Below are 16,295 nucleotides of genomic sequence, written 5' to 3'. Positions count from 1 at the left end.
TCTGGGCTCCAAAATCACTGCAGATGGTGACTGCAGCCATGAAATTAAAAGACGCTTACTCCTTGGAAAGAAAGTTATGACCAACCTAGATAGCATATTCAAAAGCAGAGACAGTACTTTGCCAACAAAGGTCTGTCTAGTCAAGGCTATGGTTTTTCCAGTGGTCATGTATGGATGTGAGAGTTGGACTATAAAGAAAGCTGAGCGCTGAAGAATTGATGCTTTTGAACTGTGGTGTTGGAGAAGACTCTTTAGAGTCCCTTGGATTGCAAGGAGATCCAACCAGTCCATTCTGAAGGAGATCAGCCCTGGGATTTCTTTGGAAGGAATGATGCTAAAGCTGAAACTCCAGTACTGTGGCCACCTCATGCGAAGAGTTGACTCATTGGAAAAGACTCTGATGCTGGGAGGGATTGGGGGCAGGAGGAGAAGGGGATGACAGAGGATGAGATGGCTGGATGGCATCACCGACTCGATGGACGTGAGTTTGAGTGAATTCTGGGAGTTGGTGATGGACAGGGAGGCCTGGCATGCTGTGATTCATGGGGTCACAAAGAGTCGGACACAACTGAGCGACTTCGCTTCGCTTCCCTTCGCTTCGCCATATAAGCCCCCAGGATCCTGGTGGGAACAGAGGCACTGGGGCAAGGGACTCGCCCAGCCTCTAAGTCAGTGAATCAACCAGCCATCCCTCCCCGACCACAGCATCCACAGGACCTCCTGGGATGTGTCCACAGGCTCTGCCTACCTCTTTGTTCCCTCAGAATTCCACAGCAGCACTCTTTGGAAGAGCGGCTGAAATTCAGCACCAGGGGAAATAAGCCCATCTGAACAATTGGTTCCAAGTACATCCCTGAGGCAGTTTTCCATGGTCAAAGGACACGAGGGGAAGTGCAGCCGTGAAACGAACGCAGTGGCAGCTAACTCCGATCCAGTTACATCAAAAAGACACAGTGGTGGGACCTCCCTGGCTTAAGCTATTGCCTCTAGCACCTTTACCACCCAACCTAAGATGACTGAGTACAGGGTCACGGGGATTACGAACAATTCCTGACTTGGTTGAGTTGCTTTCTCAATAAACACGTTAACCATTCCTGGTTTTAATGTATGTCTCAACTTAAAGCTTTCTTCAAACAAAACCCACATCAAAGACTAAAACTTCAATTCTTCAGTGGTTCCAAGGCACTGTTTTTGTAGAAAATGCCTCACTCACCTTCGGTCTGAGGTTTGTATTACTAAAAGTTTTCTTCAGGGCAGATCCCAGAAACCACCAGCTGTTTGCCAAGGACAGGGGGATGCTGTGGTCCTCCAGGCCCCCAGGAGGATGGGTGTCAGCTGCATATGGTTCATGCAATAAACACAGATACTGTGTGCTCAGCGGCTACGTCATCTCCAACTGTTGTGTGACCCCATGGACCATAGCTGACAGGCTCCTCTGTCCATGGGATTCTCCAGGCAAGAACACTGGAGAGAGTTGTCATTTCCTTCTGCAGGGGATCTTCGTGACCCAGGTATCTCCTCCACTGGCAAATGGATTCCTTACCACTGCGCCACCTGGGAAACCCAGAACACAAATCCTAGTGGGCCTGTTAGTGACCTCCCAGCATCCTGATTCTCTGTGAGATCTCAGATTCTCCAAGGGGGCTGCGTTGCCCCAGGGCCCAAGCTTCAGCTCTTCCCTCTGTTTTCTCGGCTGGGAACATCAGAGGCTCTCAGGCAGCCCCCCTATTCCCACCACACTCCCCCACTTCACCCCCTGGCTTCTTAAAGGAGCCCAGCTTCGTGTTTTTCCTAGGCTTCTTGGATCTATTCAAAGCCATCAAACCAAGGGCGGCTCGGATTCATCGGAACTGACCGGCTTTCTGCATGGAGCAATCTGAAGTTCTCCTGGAAGGGGTCGCTGGAAGCTTTCAGGAAAAGTCACTGGATTTGTTTTCGGAAAGCTTAATACAGGCTCTTGGCAAAGCGGAATGCCGACAGGGCCAGATCGTGCACAGAGCAGAGGAGAAAAGAGGAACTTGCGGTTGGAGAGGTTCAGAGGGTGACCTCAAGGCCACATGGCTGGGTCAGAAGGGCACTCAGATCTCAGGATTGCTGCTCTGCAGCCCGCCTGTCCCCTCTCCTTCTCAGGAAATCGGGGATTCTGAAAAACAGGATTTTCTCTAAGGGAAGTAGCTCAGTGAGAGCAGAGCAGAGGCAGCAGGGAAGCCTGGGCCCAAAGTGGACCTTTCGTCGGGGGCACAGCCAGCCTGCCGGGCGCCAGCTCCGGCTGAGGTGCCGAGGGCCACTGTGGACGGCTGGGGCTCATGTCCCGGCCTGGGTCCTGCCTCTAGCTGGGCCTCCACCTGGCTGTTCACCTCCCACTGCTGCCACTTCACACGCTGCTTGCCGCTCATCCTGGCTGCCCAGAGACCAAGCCTGACCTCCTGTCCACGGATCCCCAGATGCCTTCCTGGCCTCAGTTTTCGATTCCTGCCAAGGTTGCTGCACCGAACGTTTTGGGTTAATCAGACAGTGCTCTGCTGTTTTACATGAGGTTCTCTACCTGGAATTCTTTCACCTTCTCCAGGCCCCAGATGGACACCAACTTGGTCTTCAAGACTTGGATCAGAGACACATCATCCAGTGACCCCCTTTGTACATTCGTCTCCTACAGCCCCCACCATGCTCTCTGAGGAATGTTGCGTGTTCCTCTCAACTGCCGGCCTCTGAGCTCCTCAAGGTGAGGACAGGCCTTCCTCATGGGGCCCTCAGCCAGGGCCCGGTCTCCAGCGAAGGCCCAGCAAATGTTCGCTAAGTAAGTGAATAACCGACATTCTCTTCCCTAAGCGTTTCTTTCCTTCCACACGTCTACCTTTTCTCTGTGACAGAAGTGAGACAAATCCCTTGCCCTCTTGACTCCCTTCCAAGCTGGCTCTGTGCTGTGCTGGCTGGGTTACTGACCCTCAGGACAGGCCTCGCCTGTGTCTGCTCAGTTCTTACCAGGTTCCCAGCACTCCTTATCTTCCGTCCTTGTGCTCATTTCTCTCTCAAGTGTTGCCTACTCTGCTCCAGCCAGCACCCGAAGTGGTATTTCTTGTTCAGTTGCTCAGTCATGTCCAACTCTTTGTGACCCCGGGGACTGCAGCACCCCACTCTTCCCTGTCCTTCACCATCTCCCAAAATTTGCTCAAACTCACGTCCAACCATTTCATCCTCTGTCTCCCCTTCTCCTTCTGCCCTCAATCTTTCCCAGCATCAGGATCTTTTCCAGTGAGTCAGCTCTCCGCATCAGGTGGCTAAAGTATTGGAGTTTCAACTTCAGCATCAGTCCTTCCAATGAATATTCAGGGTTGATTTCTTTTAGGATTGACTGGTTTGATCTCCTTGCTGTTCAAGGGACTCTCAAGACTTGCTGTTCAAGAGACTGACTGTTCCCTTGAACAGTCTTTTCCAGCACCACAGTTTGAAAGTATCCGGTCTTCGACACTCAGCCTTCTTTATGATCCAGCTCTCACATCTGAACATGACTACTGGAAAAACCATTGCTTTGCCGCGAGACAATTTTTCTGAGTGAGTTTTGTATCTCCGTGTGTTCTCAATCACCAAAAATAAAGGGAAGGGAAGAAACATTTAAAAAACACTTTTCCATCTCCACCATTCTGTGGTGTTTGCCTCTGTCAGGGACACTATGTGAGGATAAAGAGAAAGGATGAACAAAGGCAGAAACTGAACACAATCAGTCAGGAAGAACAGGAAAAGCCCGTGAGGGGGGAAGTGTTGCTGTCAGAGGCAGAGCCCCCATCCCAGGCATGAAGACTTTAGTGTGGCCGATCCCAGAAGCCCCCAAGCAGGTGAGACAGTGAGGGCTTGGTGAAATAAAGAACAAACTCTGAGATGGGGAAAAGTCTCTTAAAAGTAACTGAGACTCTAAAAAAGTACAACTAGGGATCTCCCTGGCTGTCCAGTGGTTAAGACTTCACCTTCCAATGCAGCGGGTGCAGATTTGATCCCTGGTTGGAAGCTAAGACCCACATGCCTTGGGGCCAAAACACCAAAACATAAAACAGAAGCATTATTGCAACAAATTCAGTAAAGACTTTAAAAACGATCCACATCGAGAACTTTTTTAAAAAACTAAAAAAATAAGTAAAAAATACAACTGGTGAGTATAACAAAAGAGAAGCAGTCTCAATGACACAGAGAACAAACAAGTGGTTGCCAGTGGGGAGAGGGAAGAGGGGAGGGGCGAGACAAGGGGAGGGGTAAAGAGGTACAAACTATTAGGTATGACATAGGGATGCTTTGTACAGCTTGGGAACAGAGCCAATATTTTGGGATAACTGTAAATGGAGTATAATGTTTAAACATTATGAATCACTATATTGTACATCTATAACATATGACATTTTATATCAACTAAACTTCAATTATAAAAATAAATTTTAAACAATGAGCATTGGTAAGAAAGAAATTAGCAATTTCATATTAAACCCACTAAGGAGAGAGGCCCACAAGGACCCCATGCTGACCCCCAGGTCAAAGGCCAGAGAGAATGAATCCGAGAATCAAAGAGAATCCAAGATGGACTGCTAGTGGACTCCAGACCCGTCCTGGGTCTTGACTCTGCCCCGGATGAATGCCGCTGGGTGGGGGCGGGCTCCTTATCCTCTTCCTCAGCTTTCTTATCTCTCTAACAGGCACATGATTTATGCCTCCTGGATAGGACTGGAGAGTTAAGTGAAATGTGGGCTAGTTGGTTAGCAGTCCTGAGTGAGTGCCTACTTTAACTTGGAAGTGTGGTTTACTTTCAAATCATGCTGTTGCTGAGGTAGTAAAGTTGCACCAGGAATAAAATGTGCACACAGTTGGACTAATAGATATAAGTGTACATAAAAAGTCTGGTCTGAAAGAAGCATTATTGCAACAAATTCAGTCCCTCAGGTCTGAAAGAATGCTAGCTTCTGGCGCTACACTATCCCAGACAGGTTCCCTGGCATCTCCAGAGACAGGGATGGATGGAAGGCAATTCATAGACTCCAGTGGATGGTCTTTGCATCCTATATTCTGAAAGAGGGACTTTCTAGGTGGTGATAGTGGTAAAGAACCCACTTGCAAGGCAGAAGACAAAAGAGACTTGGGTCAGAAAGATCCCCTGGAGGAAGGCATGGCAACGCACTGCAGTATTCTTGCCTGGAGGATCCCATGGATGGAGGAGCCTGGAGGGCTACAGTCCATAGCATCTTGAAGAGTCAGATCCAAATGAAGCGATCCAAATGAGCGCACATGCACACACACACACACACACACACAGGTCCTAAAAGAGAGATAGAGGGAATTCTCTGGCGGTCCAGTGGTTAAGACTCTGAGTTTCCACGGCAAGAGGCATGGGTTCAAACCCCGGCTGGGGAACTAAGATTCCACATACCGTGAGGCATAGCCAGAAAACAAAACAAAACATTGAGAATTGGTTAAAGCAGAGACAGAGACATCTCAGCAGTGATGGAAAAGAACTGTCTAGAAACCACCATCCTGATAACTTATTTTGAGCTTATATACTGCATGCTAGGGTGTCCACTATTGGAGAAGGAAATGGCAACCCACTCCAGTGTTCTTGCCTGGAGAATCCCAGGGACAGTAGAGCCTGGTGGGCTGCCGTCTATGGGGTCGCACAGAGTTGGACATGACTGAAGTGACTTAGCAGGGTGTCCACTGGCTCCCCACCCTGCCAAACACACAGAAACCTACTTCCTTACATACTGAAAACACACACAAGCTGTTAACCATTTTTCAGTTTTTCTGAGATGCTACTGATAGCTATCGCTAAGCTCTGGCTTGGAATTCACCCTGGCCCCTCCTGCATGCTTTTCCCCATGTGAATCCTAATTGAGGAAACATTTTTAAACAATCTGAATTTACATCCTGCTTGAAATCCACACTGTGGGGCTTAAACAACACAGATCCTTTACTTACTCCCTCGCTGCAAAAGTACTATTTATTTTTCTTGCAAATGGACCATTGATGAGGGTAAAACAAATGTCTTCCTGTCTTAAGATGCGCAAATCTAACTTTTTTGTTCTTGGCCAAACTCTCAAAAGCCAAACATGGTACCAGCCTTGCCTCAAACAAACAAACAACAACAACAAAAGACCTTTACCTCTCATCAAGCAGAAATCAGAAGCTCTGCATTCTATTTAGCCTCACTTTGGCGATGACCTAGCTGGGAGACTGTGGGAATTCTGTCCAGCTGTCTGGAGTGGAAGAGAAGATGGTTTGAAACACCATCTAACCCCTATGACTCTAAAATCCTAAGACTCTAAAACCCTATGACTCCAGGCCAAAACAAGGATCAATAATTACAAGATCTTGTTCTGAAAAATAATTTAATATTGACTTAAAAAATGGGTCCTGAGAAGTCTTTGCTATAATGCCTTCTTCAAAGGAAAACCGTCAAATTCTGATTCTGACCTGAGGAGGGGTCTATGTTTTTTCTCATCAATCCTTTTAATGTAGTAACACCCCCACCTGCTGGAGTTTTAGCTTTTTGCTGTTAAAGGTGGGAGGTGGTGGTGGAGGTTTCATTGCTAAGTCATCTTGGATTATTGGGATCCCATGGACTGAGGCCCACCAGGCTCCTCTGTCCATGGGATTTCCCAGGCAAGAATACTGGAGCCATTTCCTACTCCAGGGGATCTTCCCTTCCCAGGGATTGAACCTGGGGATCCTACATTGCAGGCAGATTCTTTACCACTGTGCCACCAGGGTAGGAGGTGTTTGGTAAAGGTTCCAGGCCTCAGGGGCAAGCTGGGTTCCTCGAGGAGGGTTCCTCCTCTACCACATCCTTTTTTAAGGAAGGTGGAGCCCTGGGCTGAGAACTTTTTCTTTCACCCCTGGGAACTCATGGCGGGGCTGCCCTGGGCTGGAGGAATGACTAAGAACCCCCCTCCAGAAGTAGGCACTCAGCATGGATCAGACTTTCCTCACTTTTCTGTAAGATGATCTCCTGGCCCCTCCTCAGAACCTCAGTCCCAGCGATCCAGTGAATGCCTCTGGGACCAGAGTTCTGTGGAAACATAACCAGGAGTCTGACTACAGTGTGGGTTTGGCATGAGCAGAGGCAGGCTGGTGGGTGGAGGCCGTGGGAAGACCCAGGTCTCAGCCCCGAAGAGCTTCAATCGCCCTCCTTCAGCCTCAGGCCCTGTCACCTCTATCTCCAGGTGGGGGCACCTCGAAGTTGTTTAAGGAGCCCACTCCTCCTCTTCAAGACCAGGGGCCTGGGAATTCCCTGGCGGTCCAGTGGTTAGGACTCCATACTTTCACTGCCAAGGGCGTGAGTTCAATCCTTGTGTCAGGGACCTAAGATCCCACAAGCTTTGAGGCGCACCAAAAAAAGGTGCAGAGGCGGGGATGCTTCCCTGCTGGCTCAGTGGGAAAGAATCCGCATGCCAATGCAGGAGATTCAGGTTCCACCCCTGATCCAGGAAGATCCCACGTGCTAAGGAGCAACCAAGCTTGTGCACAACTATTGAGCCTGTGCTCTGCAACCCGGGAGCCACAATGACAGAAGCCCATGCGCTCTAGAGCCCATGCTCTGCAACAAGAGAAGCCTGAGCACCACACTAGAGAGTAGCCCTCACTTGCAGCAACTAGAAAAAGTCCATGTGCAGCAACGAAGATCCAGTGCGGCCAAAAAAAAGACCAGAGGCCTTCCTCTCATTCCAGAATCAGGGAAGGCCGAGGCCTGGGTGTCTGTCCAGCCGCTGCTCCTTGCCCTGAGAGTCTCTACTCCCCACTCCAGGCCTCTGAGAATGGGAAATAGACAAGGCCGTTCAGCCTGGTGGGTCTGCAATGCTTATGTGTGTCTTTAATGCCTTGCATGCTGCATGTACAGTCCCCTGTCGATGGGGTTGAACCTGCAAAGCCACCCCACTTTCCTGCTCCATCACCAATGGAGACATTTTGGGGTCCTGTCGGGGGCAGCTATCTGAGCTCTGGGCTCCAGGGAGGGTACAGCCCCTTCAGGGCAAAAACGAACACCAGCAGTGCCTGAGAAGGGGCTGGCCAGCCTCTGAGTGCAGAATAGAGGCTCCAGGGCCACGTGGATTAGATGCCCTTCCCCCAGGCTCCCTGCCCATGCCTGGGGGAGCCCCCAACCTCTGCGATTCAGCTCTGTCCCACACCCATTCCCCTATACATTGTGCCCCCAGCTTCAGGGCCCAATCCCACTGCAAAGCCCACCCAGCTGGGCCCACCGAGGCAAGGCAAACAGATGAAAACATCCCCATGGGCTGCATGGTGACTGACAGCGCACAGCTCTTCCAGGCTTGCCCAGCGCAGCCCACCCCCTGCTCTTGAGTCAGCTGGAGAAGCTGCTAAAGAGTCTGACAAGCACCCGTGGGTACGCACTGGGTGGGCGGTGTCTCTGCTATCCCTCTCAGAGGTCATCTTTCCACTGTCCCTCCTTTCCCACCACCCCATCAGGACTTCTCCATTTCACAGGGGAATGTCAGGGTCCTTCTCAGCTGCTTTGGCACTGTTTACCAAAAGTCAACAGTCAGCAAAGAGCTGTACAAGGCAGTGTTCAAGAGACAAAGTAGTTTGCCCAGCTCTCAAAGAAATGTGACTCAGATATATCACTGACATCCTAGATCACATCCAGATTCCCTTCCTTTGCCTTCATTTTTTTTTTTGGCTCCTGCATGGTCCAGCATATCTCTTCTAGCTGAGACACTCCCAGTCAAGCCCTTGGCTGTCCTTGAAAGGGACTCTGCTGCTGCTGCTAAGTCACTTCAGTCGTGTCCAACTCTGCGCGACCCCATAGACGGCAGCCCATCAGGCTCCCCCATCCCTGGGATTCTCCAGGCAAGAACACTGGAGCGGGTTGCCATTTCCTTCTCCAATGCATGAAAGTGAAAAGTGAAAGTGAAGTCGCTCAGTCGTATCTGACTCTTAGCGACCCCATGGACTGCAGCCTACCAGGCTCCTCCATCCATGGGACTTTCCAGGCAACAGTACTGGAGTGGGGTGCCATTGCCTTCTCCGTGAAAGGGACTCTAGATAATGCTAGAAAGTACATAGTTTGCTGTGGATTACAGCATCCACGGTAAGGTGTGGAGAAGGACACAGCAGCCCAGTCCAGTATTCTTGCCTGGAGAATCCAATGGACAGAGGACCCTGGTGGGCTATGGTCCATGGGGTTGCAAAGATTCAGACACGACTGAAGCAACTTGGCACGACACAGCAATAGAAGATGAGCGTATGGGGTCCCTGTAGATATGGGCATACCTGTGCTCAGGTACACCCAGCGCTTCAGAGAGACAAAAAGCTATCACGTACATTTCTCCTATTGGATCCTTAACCACCGTCCTAGGAAAGGAAAGGGCAGAGGAAGGAGGAGGCAAGATAAAGGTTCACGGACTTTGGAGAAGGTACTATTCAAGATCAAGGTCTCTTGGCCCTGCATAGCTTGGATGGAAGTGTCACTTTAAGGATCCACTGAAACCAAGGATCAGCCTTCAGGAAACCCTCACATTGGGTCCGAAGTGTGCATCTAGAGTGGTGTCTGTCCATTTCCCCAGGCCCTGGATTCCTGGAGAGCCCACACCAGAGCCCATATGCCTTAGAAGAGGGTAAACAGCTTGAGCCTTTACCCAGATGGTAGATTTCAGAGCCCCCAGAATACTATGTGCTGGTACCATTTTTTTAACTTGGCTAGAAAACTCTATTCGTTGAAACTTGGCTTGGAGGCTCGCTATTCTCTGGCAGTCTCTCCAAGTTTCTACATGGAGCCCTTCATAATGGAAATAAGCCCTGGAAAAGAGTGTTAGAACTAGATAAGCTGACTTCCCTCGTAAACACTGTAGGAAGGACCCTGGTTGGAGAGACATCCATTTCTGGACTCAGTGGTCTGCCAAATGAAATCTCCAGCATCACTGCTCAGTTAGTGGCAGAGGGAAAAAACAAACAGGTTTCTGCTTAGCCTCAACACCTTTCCCCATATAACCACCCAGGTAGGTCAAGCTCTTTAATGAAGTCAGTAACTGAATTTTAGCAAGCATCTCTGATGATTTGAGAAAGTCTGTCTGAATTGGTGTATTACATAGGATACTAATAATTAATACTGAGTCCTAACCATGTGTCCTAACCACCAGTTACATGGATTGACTCATTTAATTCTCACAATGACTCTATGATGTAAGAACACTTTTAATTCCCATTCTATAGATGAGAAAACTGAGGCACACATTACGTAGTGAGGCAACCAGAAAGAAGCCTGGGCAGTCTGCTTCCAGACCCTTATACAACCACTGGAAACATAGCCTGTGCCCCTGGGTATAATTCTCTCTTGCTGGACAAACTGAGCCCTAGAGCAGGTAGGTAGCTTCTTTGACACTGGAGTCAGGGCCAATGGCTCCATGTTCCAGACCCCAAAACTTGTGGGGCTGCTTGGGGCAACAGCCACACCTGTGCCGACCCAGAATCCAGTGACCCCAACAGAATTTCCTTACTGGCATCCACTGTTCTGTCTCCTTTCTCTCCTTTCTCCCCTTTTGGGCCTCGATCACCTAGAACAGAGGAGGAAAACCCACATTAGAAATGGAAATAAATCCACATGGTGAACAAAGTCTTATCTGCAGGAGACATTAACCCCAAACCAGAGAAATGCTGAGGCAGGAGCCCGCAGACCTGCAGGGCATGTATGGCAGGAAGGGTAAGAGCTTGAGTCAGTTATGCTGTCTGTCCAGTCCTCCTTGGGAGCAGGGTGGGTGGGCACCAAGCCGAGACATTTCCTTCCCTCTTAATTAAAACACAGAGGACCATCACAGCACGGACTTAAAGGAGTGCATGGTATCCCATAGGGAGCAGACAAAGAAAAGATATTCCTACTAAATAGCCAAAATTTTAGAAGCTTAAATCCAAGGTTGCTCTAATAAGCATGCAGGAAGAAAAGGAAGCAGGGAGGGTCTTCAGTTACAAGGAGAAACATAGGTTCTACATCGGGCAGATTTTTTGGTGAAGGAGGTTATACAACACGAGGGAGTTTCCAGGGAATTGTGGCATTTCCTTCCTAGGATATGGTTAAAAGAACAAAGCTCTTTTCTCAGCTAACATCTCACTCTACAAAGAAGTTGAAAGGTCCTGACACCACTCAAGGGGACATTAAAAAGACCAGGGGATTCCATCCAAGTGCCTCCAGAAAATCAACTACAAATCAAAAGCTTATGGCAAATTCTCTCATGAAAAAAAGGAAGCCAGCAAGTTCCAAGGGAAGATGCCTTGTGTGATCCAAGTTTTGGAAAAAAAAAAAAAAAAAACAACAAAGGCAACCATATATGTAAATATGAATGTGTTTTTGGAAAAAAGTCTGGCAGGATGTGCTCCAAAGTGTTTGCAGTAGTTACTCTGAAGAGTAAGCACCTAAGAGACCACGAAGGAGGGCACTCACTGTATACTTTAGACTTTATGCATTTCTGTATTGTTGAATTGTTTTTAGTAAGCATGCGCTGCTTTTGTAATGTGTTTTAAAAATCAATTTTTAAAAATGTGGATATAAGAGGAAGGAAAACCTCAGTCTGTTTAATCACCAGGCAGAAAGTAAAATAAAAATTCCCAGTGATCCAAGATCAACAGGTCATCCTTGATGTGGGGTGAGAACAAGGGAGGAGGCAAAGGCCAGGGAAAGAGTGTCAGATTTCTTCTTCTGCAATGGTGCTAGGAGGTTTGGAGACTCGAAATGAACATGCAAAGATGGGCTCCCCTGAAAATGAACAAGGTGACTATTAACATGAAGGAAAACAAGTCAGAAGAAACACTATTGACAGTGGAAATCTGAGAACTGTTTAAAGTTTTAACTATTTGGGGGACCAAAAGAATATGACAAACTGTAAGGAATCTGGCCGTCCTGGGGGCAGGGGTAGCCTGGGTTTGCAGTCTCTGTTCTCCTGACCTGGTTTCCTCTCATTACGTCACTGAACTGCAAGCACAGGAACACGCCCTTGCATTTCTATAGTGCTTTAGAATTTACTGCGTTTTCACTCATATGCATTCCATGTAACCCTCATGAGAGCCCTGTGAAATATGGCATCATGAGGATTTCTAGTTTGGGGATGCAGAAACTGATGATTAATGGGAATTCCCTGGTGGTTCAGTGGTTAGGACTCCACGCTTCCACTGCAGGGGGCATGGGTTCCATCCCTCATCCAGGGTAAGATCTCGCATGTCACATGGCATGGCCAAAAGGAAGAAAAGAAGCAGATGCTTAAGGAGATTCAGTGACTTGCTCAAGGTCACTCAGCGGGTCAGTGGCAGAACCAGAATTTGAGCCCAGTCCATAGTCCAGTGCCCAAGTTGGTGTTCAGGGGCGGGTGGTAAGCAAGCATGCTCTGAGATGCAGTGTTACCTTTGAAGCCACGCATGCCCATTGGCCCAGTAGCTCCCAGCTTCCCTTCATCACCCTTGGGGCCGGGCAGTCCTGGGGTCCCTCTCTCCCCTGGCAGACCTAGGGGAGACAAGAAAGTTTTGGGGCCTCAGACTCAGAACTGGAAGGGCCCTCAGTGACCACTGTCTGGCTCAACCATGCATCTTCCTGTTGCCTCTGCTTCTTGATTTTTTTCAGTTAAAGACGCTGCAAAAACAGATCTCAAAAGGCCAACACAAACTCTCCCCGTCAGCACCTTTAACCCAATGAGTCTGGATCCCTCCCAAAGAAAGGTCCGAGTCTATTGTGAGCAATGTCGGAGGTGCCAAACTCATTTGGGCGAGCTCTCTTTAGCTCTACCTACGCTGGAGATTTAGATTTGCAAAAATATCTTGAGCCTTTTGAATGTGCCAGGCACTTTCCTGAACGCTTTTTATTAAGTATCTTATTTAATTCTGCCCATAATCTGAGGTGTTATTCCACCTGTATTACCAATGAGAAAACTGAGGCCCAGAGAGGTGAGGCAACCTGCCCAAGGTCACACAGCAGACACTGTTGGAGACAGGATCTTAGCCCTAATGGGTTGGCTTCATCTCATGCTGGATGAAAAGGGCTTATTGGTACTTAGGGTAGGAAGAAGATGAAATCACTCCTCATTCCATAGAAAAAAAAAAATAGAAAGGTCCCTTCCCTGCAACAAACACAGGGAAGTGTAGAGAAGGGGATGGCAGGCTGACAAGGAGGGAGGAAGTCCAAAAGCTCAATAATTGGGGTGAGACAAGCTGTTGATCTATCAGGCCCCAGGGCTCCTGGCCCCAAGGCCCGTGACACCAGCTGCAGGTCACCATAGAGACCAGAAGTCAACAATTGCTTTTACCCAGTGAGGCCTCCACCCCTGGAGGCCTGACCTAAGCCCAAAGTTATCTCTGCAAAGCAGGGCACTCTGATTAACTAATTAATTGTTCTTTCCTGCTTTGAATGTTAGTTCGTTTTCTTTGACCTTTTTCCAAGACATGAAGAAATCTGCCTTTCACTTATGATTTCTCTACAGCAAACACCAAATGACCAGGGTCCCAAGAGGGTGGAAAGACCTCAGAAAAGGGCTTGATTCCTTTCCCCTCCGCCCCCTAACATAACATTCCTGTAGGCCAACAGCCCTGCTGTCATGGAATTCTGAATCTCATGCACGATATGCCCAGGGGTCCCCCATCCCATCACTGACTGAGGAAGAAAAAGACTGCTCTGGAAGCCCTTGGGGATCCTTAACTTCTGAGTTTAGGGAGCTGCGCTGAGAGGCGGAGGCCAGGAGTGAAGGCCAGGCTGTGAGCTCCGCCTCCACCAGCCTCTGCCTCCTCCCCTGTTTGCAGCCTCCTTAGAGATTTAGGAAGGAGAGGGTTTGGAGGTGTGATTCCTGACATAAATAAGCAGATACCTTTCCCCTGATAAGCCTCCCCTTTTCTTACATCACTTAGAATAGGGGTCCCCAACTTCCAGGATCTAATGCCTGATGATCTGAGGTGGAGCTGAAGTAATAATAATAGAAAAAAAGTGCACAGTAAATTTAAAGCACTTGACTCATCCCGAAACTATCTCCCCACCTCACCGTTCAAGGAAAAATTGTCTCCCATGAAATCGGTCCCTGGTGCCGAGAAGGTTGGGGACTGCTGACTAAGACGACTCTAAGTGTGTGCAAGCTCAGTCATTTCAGTTATGTTTGACTCTTTTCGACCTATGGACCATAGCCTTCCAGGCTTCTCTTGTCCATGGGATTCTCTAGGCAAGAATACCAGAGAGGGTTGCTGTGCCCTCCCCCTGGGGATCTTCCCAATCCAGGAAATCAAACTCATGTCTCCTTCGTCTCCTGCCCCCTGGGAAGCCCCAAGAAGACTCTACACTCTCCTAGAAAAATGCTGTTCACAGCAGAGGCTCCAGAATTGACAGGCTGGGATGCAAAGTTTGATAAGGCAATGGAACAGGAACTCCTGAGACAAGGCATCTAAGGAGAACACATTCTTTCCAGAAGGTCCCAAAGTACCCTCCCTGTCAGCTACTGGACCTTCCAGGCTGTCACTAGGGCAGGTAGCAAAGGGCAGGAGAGGACGGGTGTCTACTGACTGGGGTGGTTTCCGCAGAAGCAAGGGGTCAAGTGCTGGGGACCCAGGAAATGCCGAGGGGGTGTGGCATACTTGAAGGGTTGCTCTGGATCAGAGGACGCCCTTGATTCCTTCTGATGATCCTGGTCTCAGGGGCCCTAACCTGGGGTTCAGGGAGCTGTAAGACTCCTGTGCACTCTTGTCCTTCAGATCCTGGTACTTTATACGGAAAAGGATTTGCTCCATCTTAGTGTTACACTACTTAAAAAATGTTTTAAGCTTTCCAAATCAGAAAGAACTTATTTATTTTTTTAACTGACTTATATTAACAGCAGGGCTTTCCTGGTGACTCAGATGGTAAAGAATCCGCTTGCTACATGGAAGCCTGGGTTTGATCCCTGGGTGGGGAAGAGCTCCTGGAGGAGGGCATGGCAACCCACTTCAGTATTCTTACCTGGGAAATCCCATGGACAGAGGAGCTTGACAGCTACAGTCCACATGGTCACAAAGAGTCGGACACGACTGAGAGACTAAAACACACCACGTTACACCAACAACCTCTTAGTCTTTTAACAGAACAGGGCGTCTAAAGCTGAGTCAATTGGGGACTGTCCTGAGAGCCCCATCACCGACATCAACAATAAAACAGAAAGTCAGGGATGGATGGGAGAGCCCCTTCCCTTCCTGGTATGTCCAGGTCCCTCCCGGGGCCTCCATTACCTCGAAGTCCAGGTAGTCCAGGGATTCCAGGCTCGCCTTCTTTCCCTGCATCCCCCGGATCACCTTTGGGGCCCGGTGGTCCTGAAAGGGTGACAAACGGCACTCAGGTTAGAGGACAGCTTTCTGGAGCAGGTCGCCTGCCGAGAAAACAAAAACCCCCTCTGCGGAGCTTCCCTGGTGGGTCAGCTGTTAAGAATCTGTCTTGTGATGCAGCCACACGGGTTTGATTCCTGGTCAGGGAACTAAGGTTCCACATGATGCAGAGCAGCTAAGCCCTCAGGCCACAACTACTGAGCCCACAGGCCACAGTGAAAGATTCCGTGTGCTGCAACTAAGACCCGAGGCAGCCAAATAAATATTAAAAAGAAAAAAAACCCTCACTCCTACAGAAAGGAAGTGTCAAAAATATGCTTTGGAGGCACATGGGGCTCTACTTAGTCCACCTTTGTATGTGTGTGTGTTGTGGGTGGGGGTGGCAGAAATCGGGGAAACCTTCCTGGAAGAAGTAACATCCACAGTGAAATTGCAAGGAGGAACAGAAGTGGCTAAGTAAAGGGAGGAGTGGGAGTGTGTTATGGACTGAATGTCTGTGGCTCCCTCATCCCAACATCAAAGGTATGTGTTGAAGCCCTACCCTCCTATGTGATGGTATTTGGAGTTGGGGCCTTTTGGGAGGTGATTAAGGTTAGATGAAGTCATGAGGGTGGGGCCCCCATAATGGGATTAGTGCCCTTATAAGAAGAGACCTCTGAGAGCAGTCTCTCTCCCTCCCTTCCTCACACTTGTACTGGCAAGCATGCTTTCTCTGCTATAGGAGGATGTGGCAAGAAGGCAGCCATTGCCAGGATGAAGGCTTGCATCTGAACCCAATCCTGGTCTCAGACTTCCAACTTCCAGAACTGTGAGAAGGAAAACTCTGCCTTTTAAGCCACCCACCCAGTCTGTGGTATTGTTGTTTAGTTGCTATGTTCTGATTCTCTGTGATCCCATGGACTACAGCCCGCCAGGCTTCTCTGTCCATGGGATTTCCCAGGCAAGAATACTGGAGTGGGTTGCCGTTTCCTTCTCCAGGGGATCTTCCCGAC

The 16,295-nt window shown here is 49.0% G+C and overlaps 1 protein-coding gene across 1 annotated transcript in view; it reads right to left on the bottom strand.

Annotated features, from left to right (window-relative positions):
- The window catches only part of SCARA5 (scavenger receptor class A member 5), a 133,084-nt gene that overhangs the window by 26,768 nt on the left and 90,021 nt on the right, over nt 1-16,295 (bottom strand). The window contains exons 5-7 of the mRNA XM_086414854.1: nt 15,211-15,291; nt 12,380-12,478; nt 10,488-10,544 (exon numbers count right to left, since the gene is read on the bottom strand). Coding sequence (XP_086270980.1) covers nt 10,488-10,544; nt 12,380-12,478; nt 15,211-15,291 — 237 coding nt within the window. The remainder of the gene's footprint in view (nt 1-10,487; nt 10,545-12,379; nt 12,479-15,210; nt 15,292-16,295) is intronic.

Source organism: Bos grunniens, chromosome 8 (genome assembly GCF_055505025.1).
Source record: "Bos grunniens cultivar Pamir isolate PY7600 chromosome 8, Bosgru_T2T1.0, whole genome shotgun sequence".
NCBI lineage: Eukaryota > Metazoa > Chordata > Mammalia > Artiodactyla > Bovidae > Bos > Bos grunniens.
The sequence above is the reverse complement of the archived record's forward strand: the minus strand, read 5'-3'. Positions and strand labels throughout refer to the sequence as shown.